This window comes from Protopterus annectens, chromosome 11.part0, assembly GCF_019279795.1.
Source record: "Protopterus annectens isolate FY-2018-M chromosome 11.part0, PAN1.0, whole genome shotgun sequence".
Classification (NCBI taxonomy): domain Eukaryota; kingdom Metazoa; phylum Chordata; order Ceratodontiformes; family Protopteridae; genus Protopterus; species Protopterus annectens.
In genome coordinates, this window is record NC_056745.1 from 721,635,622 (window position 1) to 721,657,872 (window position 22,251).

At 40.1% G+C, this 22,251-nt stretch overlaps 1 protein-coding gene across 1 annotated transcript in view; it reads right to left on the reverse strand.

Annotated features, from left to right (window-relative positions):
- The window catches only part of SLC25A18 (solute carrier family 25 member 18), a 671,540-nt gene that overhangs the window by 431,335 nt on the left and 217,954 nt on the right, over positions 1-22,251 (reverse strand). Inside the window, exon 3 of the mRNA XM_044088188.1 lies at positions 3,024-3,079. Coding sequence (XP_043944123.1) covers positions 3,024-3,079 — 56 coding nt within the window. The remainder of the gene's footprint in view (positions 1-3,023; positions 3,080-22,251) is intronic.

A 22,251-nucleotide genomic window follows, 5' to 3' on the forward strand; every position in this document is an offset into this window, starting at 1 on the left:
ACCAGTACTACTAACATCTCTACATGCTTCTCTTATATTCTTCTCCATACCTTTCTAACACAATGCCTAGTCATCTGATGCATGCCAAGTTCTGTCTCACTTTATGCTGTGCAAGTCACCACACTTCTACCTACCTCTGCTGTCACCTGAGTTATTTGAAATATTTATTTAAGGAAACTGAAATGCTGTCATCCTTCTGATGATGCTCTCCCTATTGAGTACCTTATGCTCACTGCAGACTCTATTACATATCCAGTCTCAATTCTCATCAGCAAATCTATTCAAGACTCCCATGTACCTGCTCTTTGGAAAAAAATGATTTATTATTCCCCTCCATAAAGAAGGTAACAGCTCTGAAATCTCTAACTTTAGGACAATTGCCATCCTGCCCACCCCCTTTTAATATCCTGGAAAAGTGTATACATAAGCAACTCCTTTATTACCTCTTACAAAATGATCTCCTAATTCCAACACAACATGGCTTCTGATCAGGCCACTTCACCTCTCCTGAAATTTTCTGACACCATTAATAAGGCTACAGACCAAAGAAAGTTGATCTCATCTGTTTTTCTTGCACTATCAAAAGCCTTTGACACAGTGTCACATGAGAAACTTCTGACTCAAATGCCCTCTCTAGACCTTTACAAACCAGGCTTTTCCAAACCAATTCTTCTGTGGTTCTCTAACAACCTATCTGAAATACATTAATCTGTCAAATAGCTCTCTTCTTTCCTTTTCTCTTAGTTAAAATTGTGTTCATAAGGCTACATTTTTGGTCCACTGGTTTGATATTTTCATCAGTAACCTATATGCCCCCTTTTAGCAAGGTCGCCTGATTTGTATGCCGATGACTCAACTCTCATTGGTAATCTGACAGCCCACTACAACTACAATCCATGACACAAGATGCCTTCAATTTAGTTGAACTGCAGCTACATCAGAACCAACTTTTACTTAATCACAAAATGACTAAACCACTACTATTATTATGTTACCTAGATCCAATGCCTGTGCTAAAAGTAACGTCCACATTACCTCTCTAAGCAATACAGCTATTGAAGTAGTTAACCATACCAAATTACTTAAGGTTCACCATAGATGACAACTTAAAGTTTGATCTTCACATATAAAACTGTATAAAAATTCATCAAAAGATAGATCTGCTATATAGAGCAAAAAAGTCCTTTACTCCTTCTAGTAGGATCACCCTAACTAACTCTATTCTTTTACCCTTTCTTCTCTATGGCTCACTTATTTTGACTAACATCCAGATCTCTCTTAATTCGCAAAATAGCTAGATTTAAAGCTAGACAGCCACATAAAGTTCATCACTGCTCTGCATCACGTGATATCAGTTGGTTAGAATTCCATATCAGCTAGCCCATACACAACTTCTCCCAACCCATACATTTCTGCATAACCTGCCCTTCTATCTCCTCCGTACTTGATCACTATTTCTTAAATCTCACTCCGTGCTCTAAAGACAAAAACCCGTTTGAAATCTATAAACCAAAAAAGTATGGACAAAGTCTATACTCAAACTACATAGCCAAACTATTTAACTGTATCCCAAATTTAATCAGAACTATAGTTAGCCTCTATGTATTTAAGTCTTCTCTCAAAGATTTTCTCACTAACTTATAGCTATAGCCATGCACCCCATCAGCTCCCTATCAGACGATCGAAATGCCATTTCTGCGAATACAAAATGATCGACACTTATTGCACGAACTACGTACACGCCGAACATCCAAAACAGCGAAATCTGAAATGTCAAAGTGTTTTGGTTGGCCCGTCTGTGGTATAGCTCCTTAAGGTAATTGTGCGATAGGTATGGACCTTAGGGTAGGGTGCGGGTTAAGGTAAGTGTATAGATAGGTAATGTATGTAAGATTTAGTGTAGTGTTGGAAGTAGGGTTTTGTTAAATGTATTTATGTGTATTATTTATTTTGTTAGGGTATATCTCCGTAGGGGAACTGTGCAGTAGTTACAAACCTTAGAGTTAGGGAGGGGTTAAGGATAGTGCATAGATAGTTGTGTATGTGGGGTTTAGTGTAGGGTTAGAAGTTGGGTTTTGGTGCTTTACTTTAGGGTTAGGAGTAGGGTTTGGTTAGTGTATGTATGTGGTTTACTTATTTTGTTTGGGTAGGTAGTATGTAGAAGGTGGTGGGGTTGGCCGACTATGACTGTTCGATGTTTTAAATTTCGCGGTTTAGTGCGTTTGGTCTATCCACGGTTCGATTAATACGTGTCGCTCTTTTGCTATTCGCTGAAATGGACTTTCGCAGAACTGATATAGACCCCACCTCATCTGTATGACCTATATCATTAAATACTTCACAGTCATACTAACTGCTCTTCATACATTCAACATCTACCCTCTCCCCATTTTGGGGGGGATTTATATATAATTTGATATTTTTTTTATTTCCAGGTATAATAGACTAGACTTCTAATAGTTCTGAATACATTGATTCTCATATTTACTTATTTTATTTATTTATTAATTATTACATCACCGGTGTCTCCTCATGCTTTAGTGTATCCTCTGTATTCCACTGTCAAATTGTATGTGTATATGTTTTTATTTTAATTACATCTATATTATTGTTTTATTTGATGTCATCTAACTCAATGGAACTTTTCTCTGCGGGCTTCCACTGAAAATGGGTATGTATTATCGAGTCAGACTTTCCCAGTAAACAAATGTCAATAAATAAATAAGCTTAATACAATCATTCAATTTAAACAAATGTGAATAAATAAATACATTGAATACAGTCATTCAATTGACTATCGGTCTGCTTTAATTTACATTTTTGTCCATTTAAACCTTTACATACACATGTAATGTACAGTTTCACTTGCAGCATACTGTATCAGTTTTCTTCCTCCTAGCTGTAGTTTCAAATCGCTACTTAAGTGTGCCTCAACTGCCAAACACATCTCTTCTTCAAGGAAATCAATATTGTATTACAAATATAATTAATACTAAATGCATGTGCCTGTTGTTAAAACTTACCCCGATACATGCCAAAATATCCATCTGATCGAATAGTCTTGATCAAACAGTCCAACCTAAAATAAAAGAAATAAAAAAGAGAAGAGTACAGCTTGTATAGAATTCTACAGCAGGTCTGCCCATACTGGGTATATCAAATATAACTGCACTTTTTTACTTATGCATTTATTTTTGCTGATTTGTTGGCATGCTGGAAAGTCAATCAGAGTTAGATTTTTCAAAAATCTGAAAAATGCGACAACAAATCACAAAATGTTCTGCTTTTGGAACAAGCTGAATATAGTTCCATCCCCCTTTGGCTTTCTCTCAGCATCTCTCCTCTGTCAAATCTGGCATTACATGGGAGCACTTGAATTAATAACAACTTTATGCCCATGATATAAAAGTTGAGTTAGAAAGGTGTGATGGGTAAGGTATGGTCTCAAAATCCACACCACTGCCTGGACTGGTATTCAAGAGAATGACTGGCCTTAACAGTGCATGGCATATGTGCACTACTGCCTAAGAGTTTGACTAACACCTGCTTCATCAAAATAAGCTTATACTCAACAGTTGCAGAGCACTTTTATAATCACTGGTTTCCCAGGATTTCACCCTCCTTGCTGTCAGCCCAGTGGCTTCCAGTATTCTAGGAAGGGCTAGTGATACCTTTTTAGTGTTAACACCCACATTCTGTCTCTATGGTAAAATGCTAGAACAATCAAGTAAAACAAACTACTGCCAAATCTTAAAAGTAAGTAAGTACACCATAGTATAAACATTGATAGCCAGGTCTAAACAGTGACTCTTTGAAAGGTGGGGTATCCTCCAGCAATAATTCACTGGTTCTGTACACATATCCCCATATTAATAATCAGGCCACTAGCAACAAGCTTTTTTAATTGAATACGTGATTCTTTACTTCAAATAATCAAAATTAGACAATGTACTTTAAACATTAAATACACAAGCAGATACACATTTGCACAGACAAGGAAAAAATGAACAAACAGATAATCAGAAAAAAACAGTAGGTATCAGCTACCTGGTCCTATTACTACCACCGACTGAAGACTTACTACCATTTATTTACCACTGACTTTCAACAGCATTTAGTATTTGTAGGAAACTCACAAATAATGAATTCCAAGCATGAGCTCTCGGTTGAAAAAGTTTACTGCATACCCTCAAAGCAAGGTGATGACTAAACTCTCAACAGCTGCACTTTGAAATTGGAACAATCCCTCTATTTGCAAAATGTCCAGAGGGTGTCATGGAACGAGGCAACACTGGAAAAATATAGTTAATGTAGTCCTTTAAGCAGATTCTTACTTTAGAGAGTCCTAGATTCTTTATTTCTTTTTTGATTTATATTACAATTCTATATATGTTCTTTTGCACAGTCACTCAGATCTGTAGGAATTTGCATGCAACTTAAGCCAATAGTCTTAAAAGAAAGGAACAGGCGTATAACAAAATCTTATGTGAGTCTGCCAGAAATTAGTTCCAAAATTCCTACATTACAAAAACTGCATGATTGTTACACAGCTTTGAGCAAGGAACAATTACAGGCTCTATACAGTTTTTATATTTTTTGAAATTACACCTCTTCTGTAAAATGATTTGGATGTCTTCAGTGGCAAGTATCTGATGTTGATATTGACTATTTTTTTAAATAATATTCAGCATTTCTCTTTTTCTTACTTTAGTTCAGTCGACAATGACATGTAGCTCTGGACTCTATCTGGCATGCAGTTTCACATTTCAAATAGTACATATTGGATCCCTGCTACAAAATTATGTTAAGAGTATATTTATGCAAGCTACATCGGAAGTATTCATTTGCATCTGAATATCATAAAGAAACTAACATACTCAATTCTGCATTTCTAAAAGAAAACAATACTACCAAAAACTATTAAGGCATGCTAGCATTCTTATCCATGTGAAGAAAAACATAATTTATTCCAAAACTCATACCAAAGCAAAATCAAATTTCTTTGAATAAATAAATAAAATAATGTGTAAAATATAAACAAAGGAAAGCTACAGTTAATTTTGTAATAACAGAAACAAAGAAACCAAATACAGTGTCTGCTCAAAATATATTTCTCAAGTCAGAAATGATTAAAACAGCAATCAGAAGACTAAAATGATATAAAACAAAAATGGGTTTTCAGGCTCTCTTAGAGCAAGCCTCTCAAACTACAAAACAGTCCTGCAGCCTCTTCTAGACATCAAAAAAGTAACTTGGGCCTCCAAATACAAAAATATTGCCCTAAATCAGGCACACACACATACATAAATACTTGAATAGACATTTGATTGTTTACATTTTTATTATGCATTTACAATCAGTTATGCATATTTCATGATGATCATTACTTTGTATTTAGCCTGACTAAAAAAAATAAAACTGCATAAATTACCTAATGTTTGTGTACACAGCAATTTTGATTTACTATTTTCACTAATAAAACAGGTCCAGGTCATCTCTGGGAGGCTAGCCTTTGAAAAAACTGTATAAAAGTAAGATAGTAGCTCACCCTACCATAACAAATACAGTGGATATAAAAAGTGTACACACCCCTATTAAAATGCCAGGTTTTTGCCATATAAAAAAAAAAGTTTTGGAATGGCCCAGCCAGAGCCCAGACCTAAATCCAATAGAAAATCTGTGGGGTGACCTGAAGAGGGCTGTGCACAAGAAATGCTCTCGCAATCTGACAGATTTGGAGCACTTCTGCAAGGAAGAGTGGGCAAATATTGTCAAGTCAAGATGTGCCATGCTGATAGACTTCTATCCAAGAAGACTGAATGCTGTAATTAAATCAGATGCTGGTTCAACACAGTATTAGTTTAAGGGTGTGCACACTTATGCAACCAGCTTATTTTACGTTTTTATTTTTTACATTTTTTCCCCTAACAGATTTGTTTGTTTTTCAATTGAATTGTACAGGTTATAGGTCACATTAAAGGTGGGAATCGTTTTGAAATGATTTATTGTGGTTTCATTTTTTTAGATCACAAAAACCTGGCATTTTAATAGGGGTGTGTACACTTTTTATATCCATTGTAAATATGCTTTAAGAAACATCAAAGTGGGAACACTCAAAATGACATAAATGTTATATAAACTATAAATAAAACAGTTAGGTATATAACTGGCTTGATGGTGTGGGAGTAGGGAAGGTACTCACATCAGTGATTGCGCAGGGCAATGTGCTGTTTCTGTGACTTCTGGGCAATGCCAGGGAAGCTTCATGCAGTTGGGTAAGACAAGGTGCAGAACATGACACAGTGACTCAAGGAAGCACGAGAAAGCATGGGCACTAAGAACATGCAGATTATGGATGCCTGGGCTTACAATAGATGGCCACACACACAAACAAATCTCCAGTCCTCACAGTCTAATGCTGCCTCTCTTAACCATCTATCTCAGACTAATTTCCTTCAGTGACTTAATGAGTTGGGGGGAAGGTAGACGACAGAAGAATGACTAGATACAGTAAATGCATTGAGAAAATGTACTTAAATAAAATATTGTGCGTTTGTACGTATCCAGGCAAAAAAGAGAAATAAGCTAATCAAACAACTAACAGAGCAAGGCTAAGAATGTCTACAGCTAGAGCAGAACGTTAATTCACATAAGGTCTGTTTTAATTATCTGCAACATATACATAGCAATACAGACAGCCTGACTACTACCTTAGATATGTATTCGTCCACATAACCTACAATTTATATATATATATATATATATATATATATATATATATATATATATATATATATACACACACACACACACACACACACACACACAGACATACACACACACATACGTATCTCCTTCAGATAACTGAACGTTTACATTTTCAATTAAGTGAACGGGACAATCAGCAAGGTTTTACACAGGGAACAAAGGCAGTTGACCAACATTGGAAAATTTGCCCTTTTCCCCACTGTAGTGTGATCTTGGAGTTGGTAAATATAGCACCCGGGGTTTGGAGGCACATCCCCCAACCTGGGTGGGTTTGACATACTGCAGTGTTTGTGAAAGTTGAATGTTGGCCATCTGCTTTTATTCCCTGTCTAAAAATCCATTGATGTGAACATTCACTTAACTGAATGTTCACTGTTTTTGTCTTGACGAAGAGAGTTTCACACATGTGAGCATTCAACTATGTGACATAGCTCCATATATACATATATATGTATGTGCATACGTATTCATATATTTGTTTACTGGGATAGTGCACTGAATAATATTGACTAATTTCAGGCTCAGCCCAAGTAAAATACAAAACATTTCATAAACAAAAAAATAAAGAAATGTAAGCAATAACAGAACAGTTCATACCAATTACATAGAAAAACCTTTGTATATACATTCTAATGAACAAGCATGGTAAAATGTACAATTAAGCAGAACATGATGTACAATATATATGTTAGTTTCTAAAGTGGGTCAATCTTCACTGACTCTTGAGAAAGGAGAGTTGAGGAGACTCAGGAAGGAGATAGGTTAGATGATATGTCTTGTGTTGAAGAAGCATTTGGCTTGCATGAAGAAGTGATTTTTGAGTTGCATTCTGAATTTGGAATAAGTGATGATTTCCTTACTGTTGATGGATAGAGCTTACCAAAGAGTAGGTGCCTGGTAGGAGAAAGCATGTGCAGTGTTGTGGAGTTTGGTTCTAGGGGTAATGAGAGTTGATGTGGCTTGTGAGTAGTGTCTTTGGTTATATGAGGATTGTTTTCATGAATTCTAGCTGCAAGGGGAGTAAATGTGTGGAGATGGTGTAGTTTGAAGGTTTGGGATCCTAAAAACTTATTTCACTTAACATGTTATTAGAAGAGCGAGTTTTGACAGAACATACATTTTCTGCAGAATAAGAGGAATGAAACTATAATGCCTGAAATTACTGACTATAATTCTTGGCATATTTCTCAGCTTCATTGCAATTCTGTATAAAGCCCAAAATACCATGAGCCCTAAATTTGGGGATGTTTTTAAATATTACACTAATTCACTTAAATTTAATGGAACAACATTCTTTGCATCAACATACATCTTGTGAACAATAAGTAATAATGTCAGGCAATATCGACTGACTGTATTATTCAGAGATTTACCAGAAAATCAAAAAAGGTAGGAGGGACAGGATAAAAAATATGACACTTAAGCGGGGATGTTCTGCAAAATCCAAAACAGTTGAGTAGTATGACATAAACTCTATTTAAACAGTGTACTAACAGCAGCATAAATCAAAGAACTAACTCTATTTAAGTGTGCAGGTGAGGAAATGTCACATTTCACAAGCTGAAAACTGCAGGTAAGTACTGAAGGACATTTAAATAGTAATACACACACTGTAGGGCATTATTGCATTTAGAGAATTGCTATCTGCAAAATTGTTTTGTTTTACTTCTTTTTTGTTATTATATTTTAATTTTTATACATATTTTTGATGAAAAATAGTTCCTCCGCCTAATATTTCAGACTTGCTGTACTACATATAAATGCTGTTGGAGGAAATATTTTACATCCAAAATATAAGTTTGGTAAGTATTTAATATCTACACATACACACACTGTCTCAAACACACACACACACACACACACACACACACACACACACACACACACACACACACACATTTCCGCTTTCATGCAAGCAAGCATACATATAGACAACAACATAAATGCACATACAACACACACATTTTTTATTTGTTGCTGTGAAGCATCAGACTTCAGGCATTACCTTTGTGTTAACAGCCTGCTGGAAAATGTTCATACTCTAATCAGGATTTAATGTATAAATTGCCCATTCTCTAATGGATAATAATGTGGCTAGGCAACATTTTATACCTTTAATAACTGTATTTTTAATATTTTATTTTGTATTTAGCTGATGTCATTGGAGTGTTTTTGAAACTGGCATGTTTCAGACAATTATTTTAGTGTAAACTAATTATTCGGTAGGACATGTTATTGTCTTTAGCAAGCATGCAAATCCAAGCAAACCTAGGTGGCCATAGGTCTATGTCATAAAGTTTTGTCTATATTTGCCTGTTTTAAATCAAAATGGTTTTTGTAATGTAAGTGAGTGAGTGTGTGTGTGTGTTTCTCTCTATTTTTTTTTTTTTTTTTTTGGTGAGGAGGGGACATCTCTGATCTATTCCTCTGCTGCTGGTACCACAGTTCATCCTGAATAATATGCTGGAGTTTACTGTGATGAAAACTCGTGCATTCTTTGAATTACTGATAGTTTTGATTTCTACTCTAATATCTGCACCACCTTGGATTTTTACTGAGCTTATGATGCCGTGATATAACTGTTGACTTGTGGTGTTATTAATTGTAGCATCTAGGAAGGCCACAGTCTCTTTTGTTGCTGTAATACTGTTTCATAAATGGGTTCATTTTTATAAAACAGACTGTTACATTTGCCTAAGTTTGCATGCTTGTTTAAATAAATAGGATATTTTACTGTAATATACACATTATTAAAATATAAACAGAGCACTGCTTCAAAATGTAGCAGTTACACAGAGATGGATTTCATAGGCTCATAGGTAATTACTGGCTGTTGATATTGTTAGAGTGTGCTGAACAGTGAAAAATTATTAAAATCAATTATTCTGTAAATATGCTGAAAAATAAAGCATAGAATAAAATGTTTTGTTTAAATGCAGGACTAGAGCTTAGCAATGTAAAATGGGCATCCATACTATAAATAAGTGGTGTTTTGAATAACAAGGAACATCTGTTAATAGACATACTTCCTCACAGTATCAGCAGAAATTCTTAAAAAACAATTCTGGAAAGCAAAAACTGCATGCTTTTCTCACATCAGCAGAACACTTTAGCATGCTTCTTTACAGACTTCTGATAATGGACATGCCTTCTCACAGAATCAGCAGGAAAACAATTCTGAAAGGCAAATGTTGCATGCATTCTCACATCAGTAGAAGTGCTTACAAGTAAATATTAAATGGTTTCTCAGAAAAACAGGAAAGTCTAAAAACTATGTGCTTCCCCACAGATGCTTCCTTACAGAATCCGAAAAAAGACACAAAGAAAAAATAGGATCTAAAGTTCATGATTGAAATGGTATATAAAGACTGTAAAACTAAGCTGTGTTAAAGTATGTAAGAACACAGTCTCTGAAGTAAATGGAGAATGAAAGGTTATCATCTGTATTTGTACTGAAGAGCAAATTTTGGACATTAAAGCTGTAGCTGTAACAGTATAGTATGTGTTGTTTATTATAAAAATAAGTGGTTTATTAGTACCTGCACTTAAAGTTAATGTAGTAAGTGCTGCAAAGTATATTTTGTTATCAGCGTGCAGCCTGGAAGGCTCTGTATCTTAAATAGACTTCAAGTACAGCTATGCAAGACTGTGTTATAACCAGACTTTGATTTCAACAGTAAACAGCCAATGAGACTTTGTGTCTTAATCAGACTTTGGTTTCAGCAGCGCCATCAAAATTAATTTTTCAATGGTGAGTCAACCTGTATCCGAACACAGGGGGAGTGATACCTGCATAGAGTCACTCCAGTAAAGGCACAGTAACTAAAATATGTAATATGAGTGAGTCTTAAATAGGAGCACACCAGCATTATACAGCTTGCAGCACTACAGTTTTCAGATGTCTGAATCCTGAGTGATACTGGTGTGCAAGAAGGTCACAGTGCCATAAAGTCTTCAAGTCGGTGAAGTCCAACATTTCAAATGTGCAACTGCCTGTTTCATTTCACCAGCTTTTCAAGTGACTACACGGGAATTTACAGCCATCTGCAACAACAGATTGATCACCTGTTCACTTGCTAAGTGGTAAGACTTTTTTTCTGTGTCACATACAAGTATGGATGCCATTAGGGACTGTAGTAAAAAATGTAAACAGAGCTTTACTCAATGTATCAGAACAACCAGACAAAATATAGGACAGAATGCAATTTTGGTATACACAGCACATTAGTAAATGTAAAACCTTACTAGGGCACGTTGATACTCAAGCATTATGTACAGTAAGTGGGTTATAACATTTGATTGGTATCTTAAACAAAAAAATGTGACATGTCATAGTATAAATTAATGGAACAAACTGAGTACTTTAAACTAGTGTTTCAGGTTATATACCAAATATCAGAAGACGGCATGCAACAAAAGGATATAAAGAAACAGTTAATACACTGATTTTAGAGCAAGTAAAAGGGGTTAGAGGGTATATTAAGTACATTTATGAAGAAAACTCAAATAACCTCACTGATTTAGTACAAAAACTAATGAGAGGACGGACTCTGGTCGATGATGGGACATTAAACTCACACCATATCTTGGCATAAGGAGAGGCTAGTGAGCCATTTGAGGTAATTGGTGAGGTAAAAGGCCAGGCAAGGCAACGGGGGTGTGACCAAACACCAGCAGAAAGAACTGCATCTGCACCACCAGTTCCTGTGCCTGTAGCACCAGGATCAGACACAGGTAATGAACAAAAGGCACCAACATCTTTTTTTTCTATAAGAAAATAGGGCATGTTAAGCAAAATTGGGATTATTACAATGTTTGGCATAAAAAGAAGGAAGAACAGGGCGTATTTCTAAAAACAGAGCCAAACGATTTGCAAGGAAAATCAGAAAAATGGGTCTATGCACAGAGACCTTACAATATTGGTAAAGACAGCTAAAAGGGCCAGGAATACAAAGGAAAAGGGGATGTATGTCCTGTAGACTTTCAAGCAGCTTCACCTGTAAATCCAAATATTTGGTAGAGCAAGCAGAAGAAATAGCTATGCAACAATTACAAAAAGAGATTGAAAAATCTAAATATGTAGATCATTCAGACACAGAGGAAAATGACAGATAAGAGTGTGTGGTGTGTCATATTGCATTTAACAATAAAGGTTAGGATGATTGGATCTCCTTACAATAGGGGTATGCCCCCCCCTACTCTGGTATCCTTCTTGACTACTTTTAAAAAGGGTCGAGACAGACAACCACTGATTGATATCTGGGTAGAGGGGTCACTGTGGAAAAATGTCTTATTAAACACAGGAGTAGTAGTATCCATCACAAATAGACAGTTACCTGTAAATCTTATAAAAAAGGTTTGCATTTCAGTATTTAATGGCACAGGATGCTATGCAGTGAGTAGCCAAGATGTAGACATAAAATTTCACCAAGAAGGACAGACATGGAAGAGTACATTTTTAATGCATCCATCTTGCTCAACTACCATTACTGGTATGGACATTCTAGGACTTTTGAGCATAGTAACTGACTTCCCTAACTGTATACATGTGGATAGGAGACAGGAATAAAGGAGATGGAGAGAGAACGGGCAGGTTACTGTGCAATCTCTCTACCTGAAAAACCTGACAAGCCTACAGGATATGTGAATACAGGCAGTGAGAATGTGTGGCAGCATTTACAACAGCAATTCCCAAAAACTGTGAAAAACTAGAAATGCCAGTAGGGGTAGTTAGTGATCAGGATTATATGCCACCATTTCAAAAACAGTATCCCATTCCTAGGGAGATAGAAGACCATATGGAAAATGTATTGCAGAATGGAAAAAGGAAGAAATTATACAAAAAGGTAACAGTCCCACAAATTCACCCAATCTGGTCAGTCATGAAAAAAGATGGTAGTTATAATCTTATTGATTTATGGAAAGTTAATCAGTACACAACTCCTAGAGCTCATTTGATGCCAGGAGTTCCAGAGTTGGCTGCACATATTAATCCACAAAGTAAGTGGTTTACAGTAATAGATTTAGCAAATGGCCTTTTTGCAGTACCACTCAGGAAAATTATTTGCCTTTACATTTAATAAACACAATATGTCATGGCAAGGTTACCTCAGGGATTTCAAAACAGTCCAGTTATTTTTCACCAGACAGTAGGATCCATTCTGCAATATTTGGAAAAGGATGATTCAGTGTTACATTGCAGTGATGACAGTCTGAAGCAGTAGAAGAGCATGTACGGCTTCTTAAAAAAAGTTTTCCATACTCTACAGCAGACAGGGTTTAAAGTTAAAAGTGAAAAAATTCAGTTTATGTCACAAGAAGTTAAGTTCCTAGGTACTATTATAAAACCATCAGGTCTTCTTGCCCTGTGCATGTGCAAGGCATTTTACAAATGGAAAAGCCATTGACTATAGCAAATCTACATAAATTCATGCAAATCATAAATTACAATAGGAATTTATAAAGGATTATGCAGCTGTGGCTGCTCCTCTATACAAAATGTTACAGGAACAGAAAAACTCCACTTTTTTAGAGTGGGGACTCCATGAGAATGAGGCATTTTCACAAAAGAAAGTAAAATTAGCACAAGCTAAAGAATTAATAGCACCCACACCAATGTTGCTATTCATGCTACAAGTAGCAGCAGGGAATCAAACATTATCTGTGGTGCTATTACAGGAATGGCCACATGGTGGCAACAACATTATGTCCAGTCATTTTCTGTAGTAGAAAGATGACTCCAGTGGAATTAGGCTATCACCCCTGCATACAGCAGTTATTAGCCATTTACTGGGGTATTAAGCAAATTGAGTATTTGACAGTATTTTCCAGCATTATACTGTGGCGGTGGTGCTGCGGTAGCATTGTCACCTCACAGCAAGACGTTGTCCCATTCAATTCTAAGCTAGAGCTTCTTCTGTGCGGAGACAACTAGGCATGTAAAAATCTACTGCAAATCATTAGCGGACCAGAGTTCCGCTGTGGTGATCCCTAACCCTAACTAAGCCGAAAGACACAATATAGTACAAACACCACACTAAGCAGTAAAAGATCTGGTAGACAAGTTGAAATGAATAAAATCACAGATGGTATTAGTCAGGCAGTTTTTGCAAAATGGATGTCACTTTTTGGAATGAAAACTGTCACAATACAGACAGGGAACAAATAGTATTTCTCAAACCATATGGGATATGAAGGTAAACAGCATAACTGCTTAGAAAAAATAATGTCACTTGACATACAATTTCTGGCATCTGTTTTGACCACTTTAAACCATCTGTCTTTGTGGACAGAGCATGGTTTTGGGACAAAGGCAGATGCTGGACAGGATTTGCTGTAGTTCTGAAAAATCCAAAGCTGGCTTCTCCTGAACTGATCAAATTACCAGGGCATATGTCAGCTCAGAGATCTAAACTGGAGGTAGTACTTTATGTGCTAAAGTATTACAATCCTGTTAACATTTTCTCAGACAGTGCTTATGTAGTACTGTCTAAGACTGCATATGGACACTTGGGTAAGGCGAGGATTTGTGGATAGTGCAGCCAAACCATTATGGCATGCTGAAGTATTGAAAGACATACATAAAGTTATAACAATGTCAAATCAACAGGGACAGTACAGCACTTTAAAAGTAAAAGCACATCAAAAACCAACAAGTGAAAATTTTAGGTTAAATGCGTTAGCTGACACATTAGCAAAACAAGTAGCACAGGATGGAAAAGAACTTCCAGAACAGGTGTACACCTTTTTAGAAGTTAGTGCCTTAAAAGTGCTAAACAAAGAGTCAATAGAGGGAGATCTTGTAAATATTCCAACACAACAGGGCTTAAAAGAAGAAAGGGATCAGTGCAGACTAGTGGGAATACCACCAAGGGAGTATTATGCATACACTACCTCTAAGGGACTACAGTTGCCATATGTACCATTTCAGTTGGCACGGCAGTTGGTCAAGTTAAATCACCAAATACTGGGACACGTAGGAGCTGATAAGCTCTGGGCAACTGTAAAAGAAAAATATTGGAAAAAGAAATTATGTACTCACCATAATGTGCCATTTGAGTAAGTAACTTCATTTGTCAGCACCCTGTGGGTATCGGATCCGAATCAGATCCGAGCCGGCAACTTTATTCAGCTAAGATCCGAGCTCCAAGCTCCTCCCCCTTACCCATAACCCCCTGCCATCCCTCTCTGTCCTCAGATCGAGTTTGCTTTAGCATTACAGAATACTACAACCAAAGGATCAACTAAACATCCTAACCTGATGTCATCTGGTACAGGAAGCACAAAGATCCTAAAAGGACGAACTACAGGTTAGGGAGATGGAGGGTGGGGTTGGTTGCTGACAAATGAAGTTACCTACTCAGATGGAACGTTATGGTGAGTACATAAGTTCTTTATCTGAAGTAGTTAACTTCATTTGTTCATCAACCTGTGGGACAGAGTCCCCAGCTACCAAAAAAATTGGGAGGTCCTCATGGAAGAATATTCCGGAGCACAGCAGAGCCAAAGGATGCCCTCCCTCTGGAAATTATATCCAGCTTGTAATGGGTAATAAAAGTATGGGATGAAGCCCAAGTGACCGCTGAACAAATGTCATCCGAGGACACTCTGGACCAAAAGGCAGCAGAAGTGGAAACCAATCGAGTGGAATGGGAGTGAATTCCGACAGGTTCTGGTTGGCCAGAACTCTTATATGCAAGAAGTATACATTGTGAAATCCATCTGGACAATGTAGTTTTTGACACAGGTTTACCCAAAAAAGGTTTAGCAAAGGATACAAGGAGTTGCTCAGATTTCCTATGTTCAGCAGTCCTGTGTAAATAGAACCTCAGTTGTCTGTGCACATCCAAAGAATGTAATTTGTATTCACCTTTGTTTTGATAATTTGGGAAAAAAAAAACGGTAAATTGATAGATTGATTAATGATGGACTCAGAGGCGACATTAGGCAAGAAGGAGGGATTGGTCCTGAGGGAAACTCTGTCTTTATGAAAGACCAGATATGGAAGTTTGGCGGAAAGGGTTTGAATCTCTGAAACCCTTCTAGCCGAAGTGATAGCAATGAGAAAGGCCGTTTTCCAGGATAAATATTTTAGATTCACCGAAGCTGCAGGTTCAAACGTAGGGCCAGTAAGAGCCTGGAGAATAAGAGTTAAATCCCATGAAGGGACTGCATCCTTAACAGGAGGCCTTAACAGGAAGGTACCCTTTAGAAGGTCTTACAGATTTTGGAAGAAGCTAAAGAACCGAGATCATTTCCCACATGAAAGTGTGAAATTGCTGCTAATTGGATTTTGACGGTGGAGGAGCTGGCAACTTGATCAAATACGTATGACAAAAAATCCAATATAGCTGGTATCGGGGCTGTAAAGGGATCCAAATTTCTATGTTCCGCCCAGATCGAAAAACGTTTCCATTTGCTCTTATAGACCTTTCTGGTAGAAGGTTTATGAGCGGCTACTAAAATAGCTTTAACGGAAGAGGAGATACCGAGAGTCCTAGCTATGACTGGAACTAGATCAACCAAGCTGTGAGCTTGAGATTGTCCAGGTTTGGGGTTGTCAACCCCAGGGGGTGAGATATCAGATCCAGAATGGGATCCAAAATCCATGGAGGATTGACTAGATGAGACCATAGGCAAGGGAACCACATTTGATGAGGCCAGAATGGGGCTATGAGGATCACTCTGCTCCCCAACTGACGAGCTTTCTGCAAGAATTTTATCATGAGAGGAAGAGGTGGCTAAGCATAAGGTAGACCGGATGGCCAAACATGGACTAGAGCATCTCTGGGGGATTCCCCTGGTGGGGGAAGTAGAGCGAAGTACTCGCTGCACTTTGCATTCGAAGACGACGCAAATAGATCGCAGCAAGGTTGACCCCACTTGAGGAAGATTTGCTTCTCTACTCTCGGATTCAGAGACCACTCGTAAGGTGAGAGGATGGTTCGACTCAGCCTGTCTGCCAAAATGTTCGACCGACCCGGAATGTGCATTGCTATGAGAAAGCGGTTGGTGGTGATCGCCCATTCCCAAACTCTCATGGCCTCTCAACATAGCGGATAGGATCTGGTTCCCCCCTGTTTGTTGATATACCAGTCTACTGACATGTTGTCTGACTGAATCACAATTGTCCCTAAGGGAAGAAGGGCCTGGAGTGCTTGCAACGCTAAAAGCACCACCCTCGTCTCTAGGACATTGATGTGCAACAAGGTTTCCGAGTGGGTCCACGTGCCTTGGACGGTTCTGCCCATGCAGTGCCCCCCCCACCCGAGGCGATAAGCATCCGTAGTCACCATGGCTTGGGGTGGGGCCATAGAGAAGGGGCACCCTTCCTGGAGATCCAAGGACTGGATCCACCAGAGTAGGGATTTCTTGCAAACCTTGCTGATGGAGATAGGTGCACTTAGCGGATGTTGCAGGATGGACCATTGAACCTGCAAGGTCCATTGTAGGACCCTCATGTTTAGATGAGCTAGAGGTGACAGATTGATGGCTGCAGCCATGGAACCTAGTGCCCTCAGGACCAATTCCGCTGGAGGAGCCAGGTATTGTAGGAGGGCCAGCACATGGAGTGTCAAAGTTCGAAGCCTGTCCGGGGTTAGGAAGGCCCTCAACAGGTTTGTGTCTAGCCTAGCTCCTATGAAATCCAAAGTTTGAGGTGGTTGAAGGGAGGATTTCTTGAGATTGATTGAGATTCCCAGATGAGAGGCCAAGTGAAGGAAGTAATTCCTGGCTGAACAGAGTAGATGCCTGGTGGGGGCGGTCAGGAGCCAGTCGTGTAGGTACGGAAAGACCTGCATTTCCTGAAGCCTCAGGTGGGCTGCTACAACTGCCATCACTTTGGTGAACACCCTGGGGGGCTGTGGTGAGACCAAAGGGAAGGACCCTGAACTGGTAGTGGCTGGCTCCCAGCCGGAAGTGGAGAAACCTTCTGGATCATCTGTCCATCAAAATGTGGTAGTACACATCCTTGAGGTCTATAGAGCACATCCAGTCATTCTCCTGCAGGAGTGGGAGAATGGATTGAATGGTGACCATCCGGAACTTTTCTTTGGCAACTGACAGGTTTAGAGTGGACTGGTCGAGGATTGGTCTGAAGTCCCCCCGTCTTTTTTGGCACCAGAAAGAATCTGGAGTAGAAGTCTGATCCGGATTGACCTTGGGGGATGGGCTGGATTGCTCTTTTTTCTAGCAGCTGGTTTATTTCTGTGGCTGCTGCCTCCCTTTGATTGGGTGGGACATCGGGGAGGCTCCAGGATTTGAGAGGGAGATTCAGAAAGGGGATAGTGTAACCTCTGGATATGATTAGAAGCACCCAGCGATCCATTGTAATGGACTCCCAAACTGCTAGGTGCCTCAAGAAATGCCCCCCGACTGCCTTCAGAGTGGAGCAGTCGGGTAACCCCTCAGGGCTGCTGCACGGGCCGATCTGAAAAAGGTTCTCTCAACCCGAAATTCTTCGGTCCCCCTCTGCCTCTGGGCCAGCATCCACCCTGTCCTCCTCTGCCTCTGAAGGACGAGGGGTCCAGAGCGAAATGGGACTGTTGGGATTTCCGGAACCACATCTTCTTTTGTCCCCTTTGGTTCCTGGAGAAGGACCTCTGGGGAGACGAGAAGTGGATCCCGATGGCAGACAACATCTTCCCGGCTTTCTCACTCTGGACCAGCGTGTCGCGGACAGTCTTGCTGAACAGCGAAGAGCCGTCAAAAGGGGCATTTGCGAAGAACACCTTGAAGGGTTCCACAAAGTTGCAGAGATGGACCCAAGCATGCCGCCATAAGACAATGCTTGCTCCGCTAGCTCTAGCAGCTCCTTCCATGGCATGGGAAAGAAGCCGCATAGAAGTGTTTGAAATGGACTTAAGAGTGGTCATTCGAGCTGAGAATGTTTTCTTATCCTCGGCCGACATGGACTCTGGGGGCGACCCGGCGTATTCTTTGATGAGATCCCACTGGAGTCGTATCACATGTGCCATTTAGGTCAGCGACCTTACTGAGAAGGTGGCTGAAGCGAACATCTGCTTCCCTATGTGGTCCATCATCCGAGACTCCTTGTCGGGGGGGTGGACCGAGGAACTCTTCTGGGCTATTTCCTTCTTGGTGGCAGCCGCCACCAACATGGCATCTACCGGAGCACCCTTGCTCCAGACCGTCCTATCTGTGGCTGGACTGAGAATTTTGTCTGGTCTCTTTGGTATGGGCTCCACAGTGTCTGGTTCCTTCCATGCCCTGGTAGTGATCAGATCTACCAGGGAACTGGCGGGAGGGGACACCCAAGAGGTAGATGGGCCTGCATCAAACGCCTCCAGAAACACAGACTCATCGGCGGAAGGTTTTTGGGCTGACCACCCCCTCTAATACTAAGCATTTCCATAATGTCTCCGAAGGGGACGTCATCGGGGGGGGTGACCTTGGGGAACCTTCCCCTTCCTCTAAGTCTGTGTCCTTGTCAGGGACTCGGGTGAGTCCAAGTGCCTCCTCTTGCACTTACGTTTGTGAGGAACCTCCTCGGGGGGGTTGTCCGAGGATGCCTCACCAACCACATCCTGTTCCTCTAAGGGAACTATCTGGGACATAGGCGCAGGCTGTCCCTAGGGCCGGGTGATAGAAGGTAGGCCCGTCTGAGAGGGAGTGATGGGTGGAACCGCAGCAGGAGGCTGGGGTCACAAGTCCCACGACAAGACCCTCTCCACAACATCGAACGCCGAAGGAGAACTGCTCTCTCTAGGATCCAAGAGCCGTCCCTTCGGATCCGAGGTGGACCAGAGCCGGCACCGATGCAATCGGATCTGAAGGGCCAGTATGCTCCAACCGAGACAGAGCTGAAGACACACTGACACCTCCGGATCCGAAGCTCAGCTCACGGCTCTGAGAGCTCGGATCTGAAAATGGACCCGACAAACTCGAGGGTGCGGACGGAGCCGAAGTATGGTGTACTATCGGTGCCGAGCCTCCCCTGGCTCTGATACTGCCTGGATCCAATGGCTCCGAACCCCGGTAGTGGGTCAGAGAAGGAGCAATCGGGGTGAAAAATGGGGGGGAGGCAGGATCACTCCCATCTGCAGTTGGGCCTGGAGAAACCTACACATCATCCGGTCCATATCTGCATTGGACAAACTTCGGCTCAATCTAGACGACGCCACCGAGGCTGGCCTGGAGTGCCGCCTCAAAGGCGACCGGATCTCCTCCTCCGACTCCCGAGAAAATCGAGGTGAATGGAGATGGGAAGGAGAAGGCCCGAACATCCTAGGAGAAGCTAACTGTTTAGCTGGCGGAGCTGAAGAGGAAGCTTCAGCCCGCCGCTTGTGGTGCTTCTCCTTCCTTTTCTCCCTCCTAGATTCCCTCTCCTCCTGAGCCATGGTGAGAGGGTGAGTCCCGGCCAGGGGAGCAGGGATGGAAGGCGGGACTGCTGCCGAGGGAGAAGAGGGCAAAGCCAAGTCCGGGGGCAGAAGTCCCGCCAGAATCAGCTTCAACCTCCTGTCCCTCAAAGCCCTGGGATTGAAGGCTGCACAAATTGTGCAGCCCGAAGAGAGATGGTCAACCCCAAGGCAGATAACACACCGAGTGTGGACATCTGCTGGAGATAGCTTATGGCCACACTCAGTGCATTTGGAAAAGAAAGCTTTAGGGGCCTCAGCCATGGTAATAAGATAGGCCCAAACCGCACACACCTTCACACACACGGGGGAGGGGGGAAGCTAAACTAACTAACAAAAGGAAAATTTACCAACAAGATTATCAATTTAACAGAAAAGGAGAATAACACTCACTCATCTAGAGACCAAAGTAAAAAACTAGGTAAAAAAACAGGTAATTTTTGTAAAACTCATGTAACCCTACGCTTGGAAACTCGTTCTAGATGCTTGAATAAGCCGCGGCAATCGAGATCTGATGACAGAGAGGGACGGCAGGGGGTTATGGGTAAGGGGGAGGAGCTTGAAGCTCGGATCTTAGCTGAATAAAGTTGTCGGCTCGGATCCGATTCGGATCCGATACCCACAGGTTGATAAACAAATGAAGTTAACTACTTCATATCCCAAGTTTAAAAAAGGTCTGTAGGCTAATTGTAAAAAAATGTCTAATCTGGTTACAGGTAAATGCTAAAAACAAAAAAAAAACCTCAGTTACATCAGGTGCGGCCAGCAGGTGGGCCATGTTATGCAGTTCAAATAGATTATGCAGGTCCTTTGCCAACAACAAAGGGGGGTTACAGACATCTACTAGTAGTAGTTTATGTCTTCTCAAAATGGGTGGAAGCAATTCCTACCAAAAATTTACAGCTAAAGCAACTGCACAGGCTTTTTGGAAAAATATTATTTGGCATTGGGGTGGCCATGTGTCATGGAATCATACAATGCTCCACAGTTTGTTAGTGATCTCATTAAACAAATGTGTAATTTGTTAGTAATACAGCAAAGGTTTCATGTACCATACCATCCACAATTCAATGGCATTGTAGAATGTATGAATTGGATGTTAAAGGAACATCTAAAAAAGGCATGCCTGAAAAAGCGTAATACTTGGATACAGCATCTGCCTGGCATTTTAATGGATATTCAAGCGACACCAAATAGCAAAATGGGTATCTCTCCATATGAAATAATGACAGGTCACAAAATGGCCATACAATTGCCATTTGATCCACATATACCTAATGGTAGACCCATGCTAGAAATCAGCAAACATCAAGAATGGTTAAGCAACTTATTGAGGTATGTGACTATAATGGAAGGGAGCAAGCATTCCACCTACGGAAAAAGGTGCCAATATCACCGCCTGAAGAAACCTTCCCTGTGGAACAAAAGTACTGTTAAAAATGTTCCAAACAGAAGGGCCATGGGATAGCAATTTGCAAGGGCCTTTTGAAGTAGTGGAACAAACTGGACCATTAGTGCACAAAGTTAAAGGAAAAAAGAAAAACAAAACAATGCTGGTACATAAAGATCAGTTAAAAGTTGTTAAAACTAGTAAGCAATGTAAATCTGGCTAAGTGTATTCTCTTGTAGGTTCCTCACAGAGAAAAACTAACATGATTTAAAGTACATTATTTTGAAAATCCAGTTTCGGATGACCAAAGGCAAAATGATTCAGCAATGGAATTTCTATTTAAAAGATTTTTAAAGCAATTATAGCTATCATGCTAATTATTATTGTATTGCTTAGTATTAAATTGTATTTACAACCTGTTAAACTGTAAAGCTACACAAGAGAGAGAGAGTAAAGATATGTGGAAAAATGACCAATACTGGTCACCATCTTTTAATACATTTTTGGCAAGACAATGTTGGTATGCAAAAAGCATGAATGTTTCTGATTGCTGGGTATGTAGTTTAATATCTAAAATAGCAGGGGTCATGCCCCTGGTGCCAAATCCACTAGATACTTCTAATAGTTGGAGGGTATTAATAAATAAAACAGAAGACCATGTTGTAAATGTACAGCTACGTAAAGCAAGGGTACAGTTATCTGTTATAGTACAGGGAA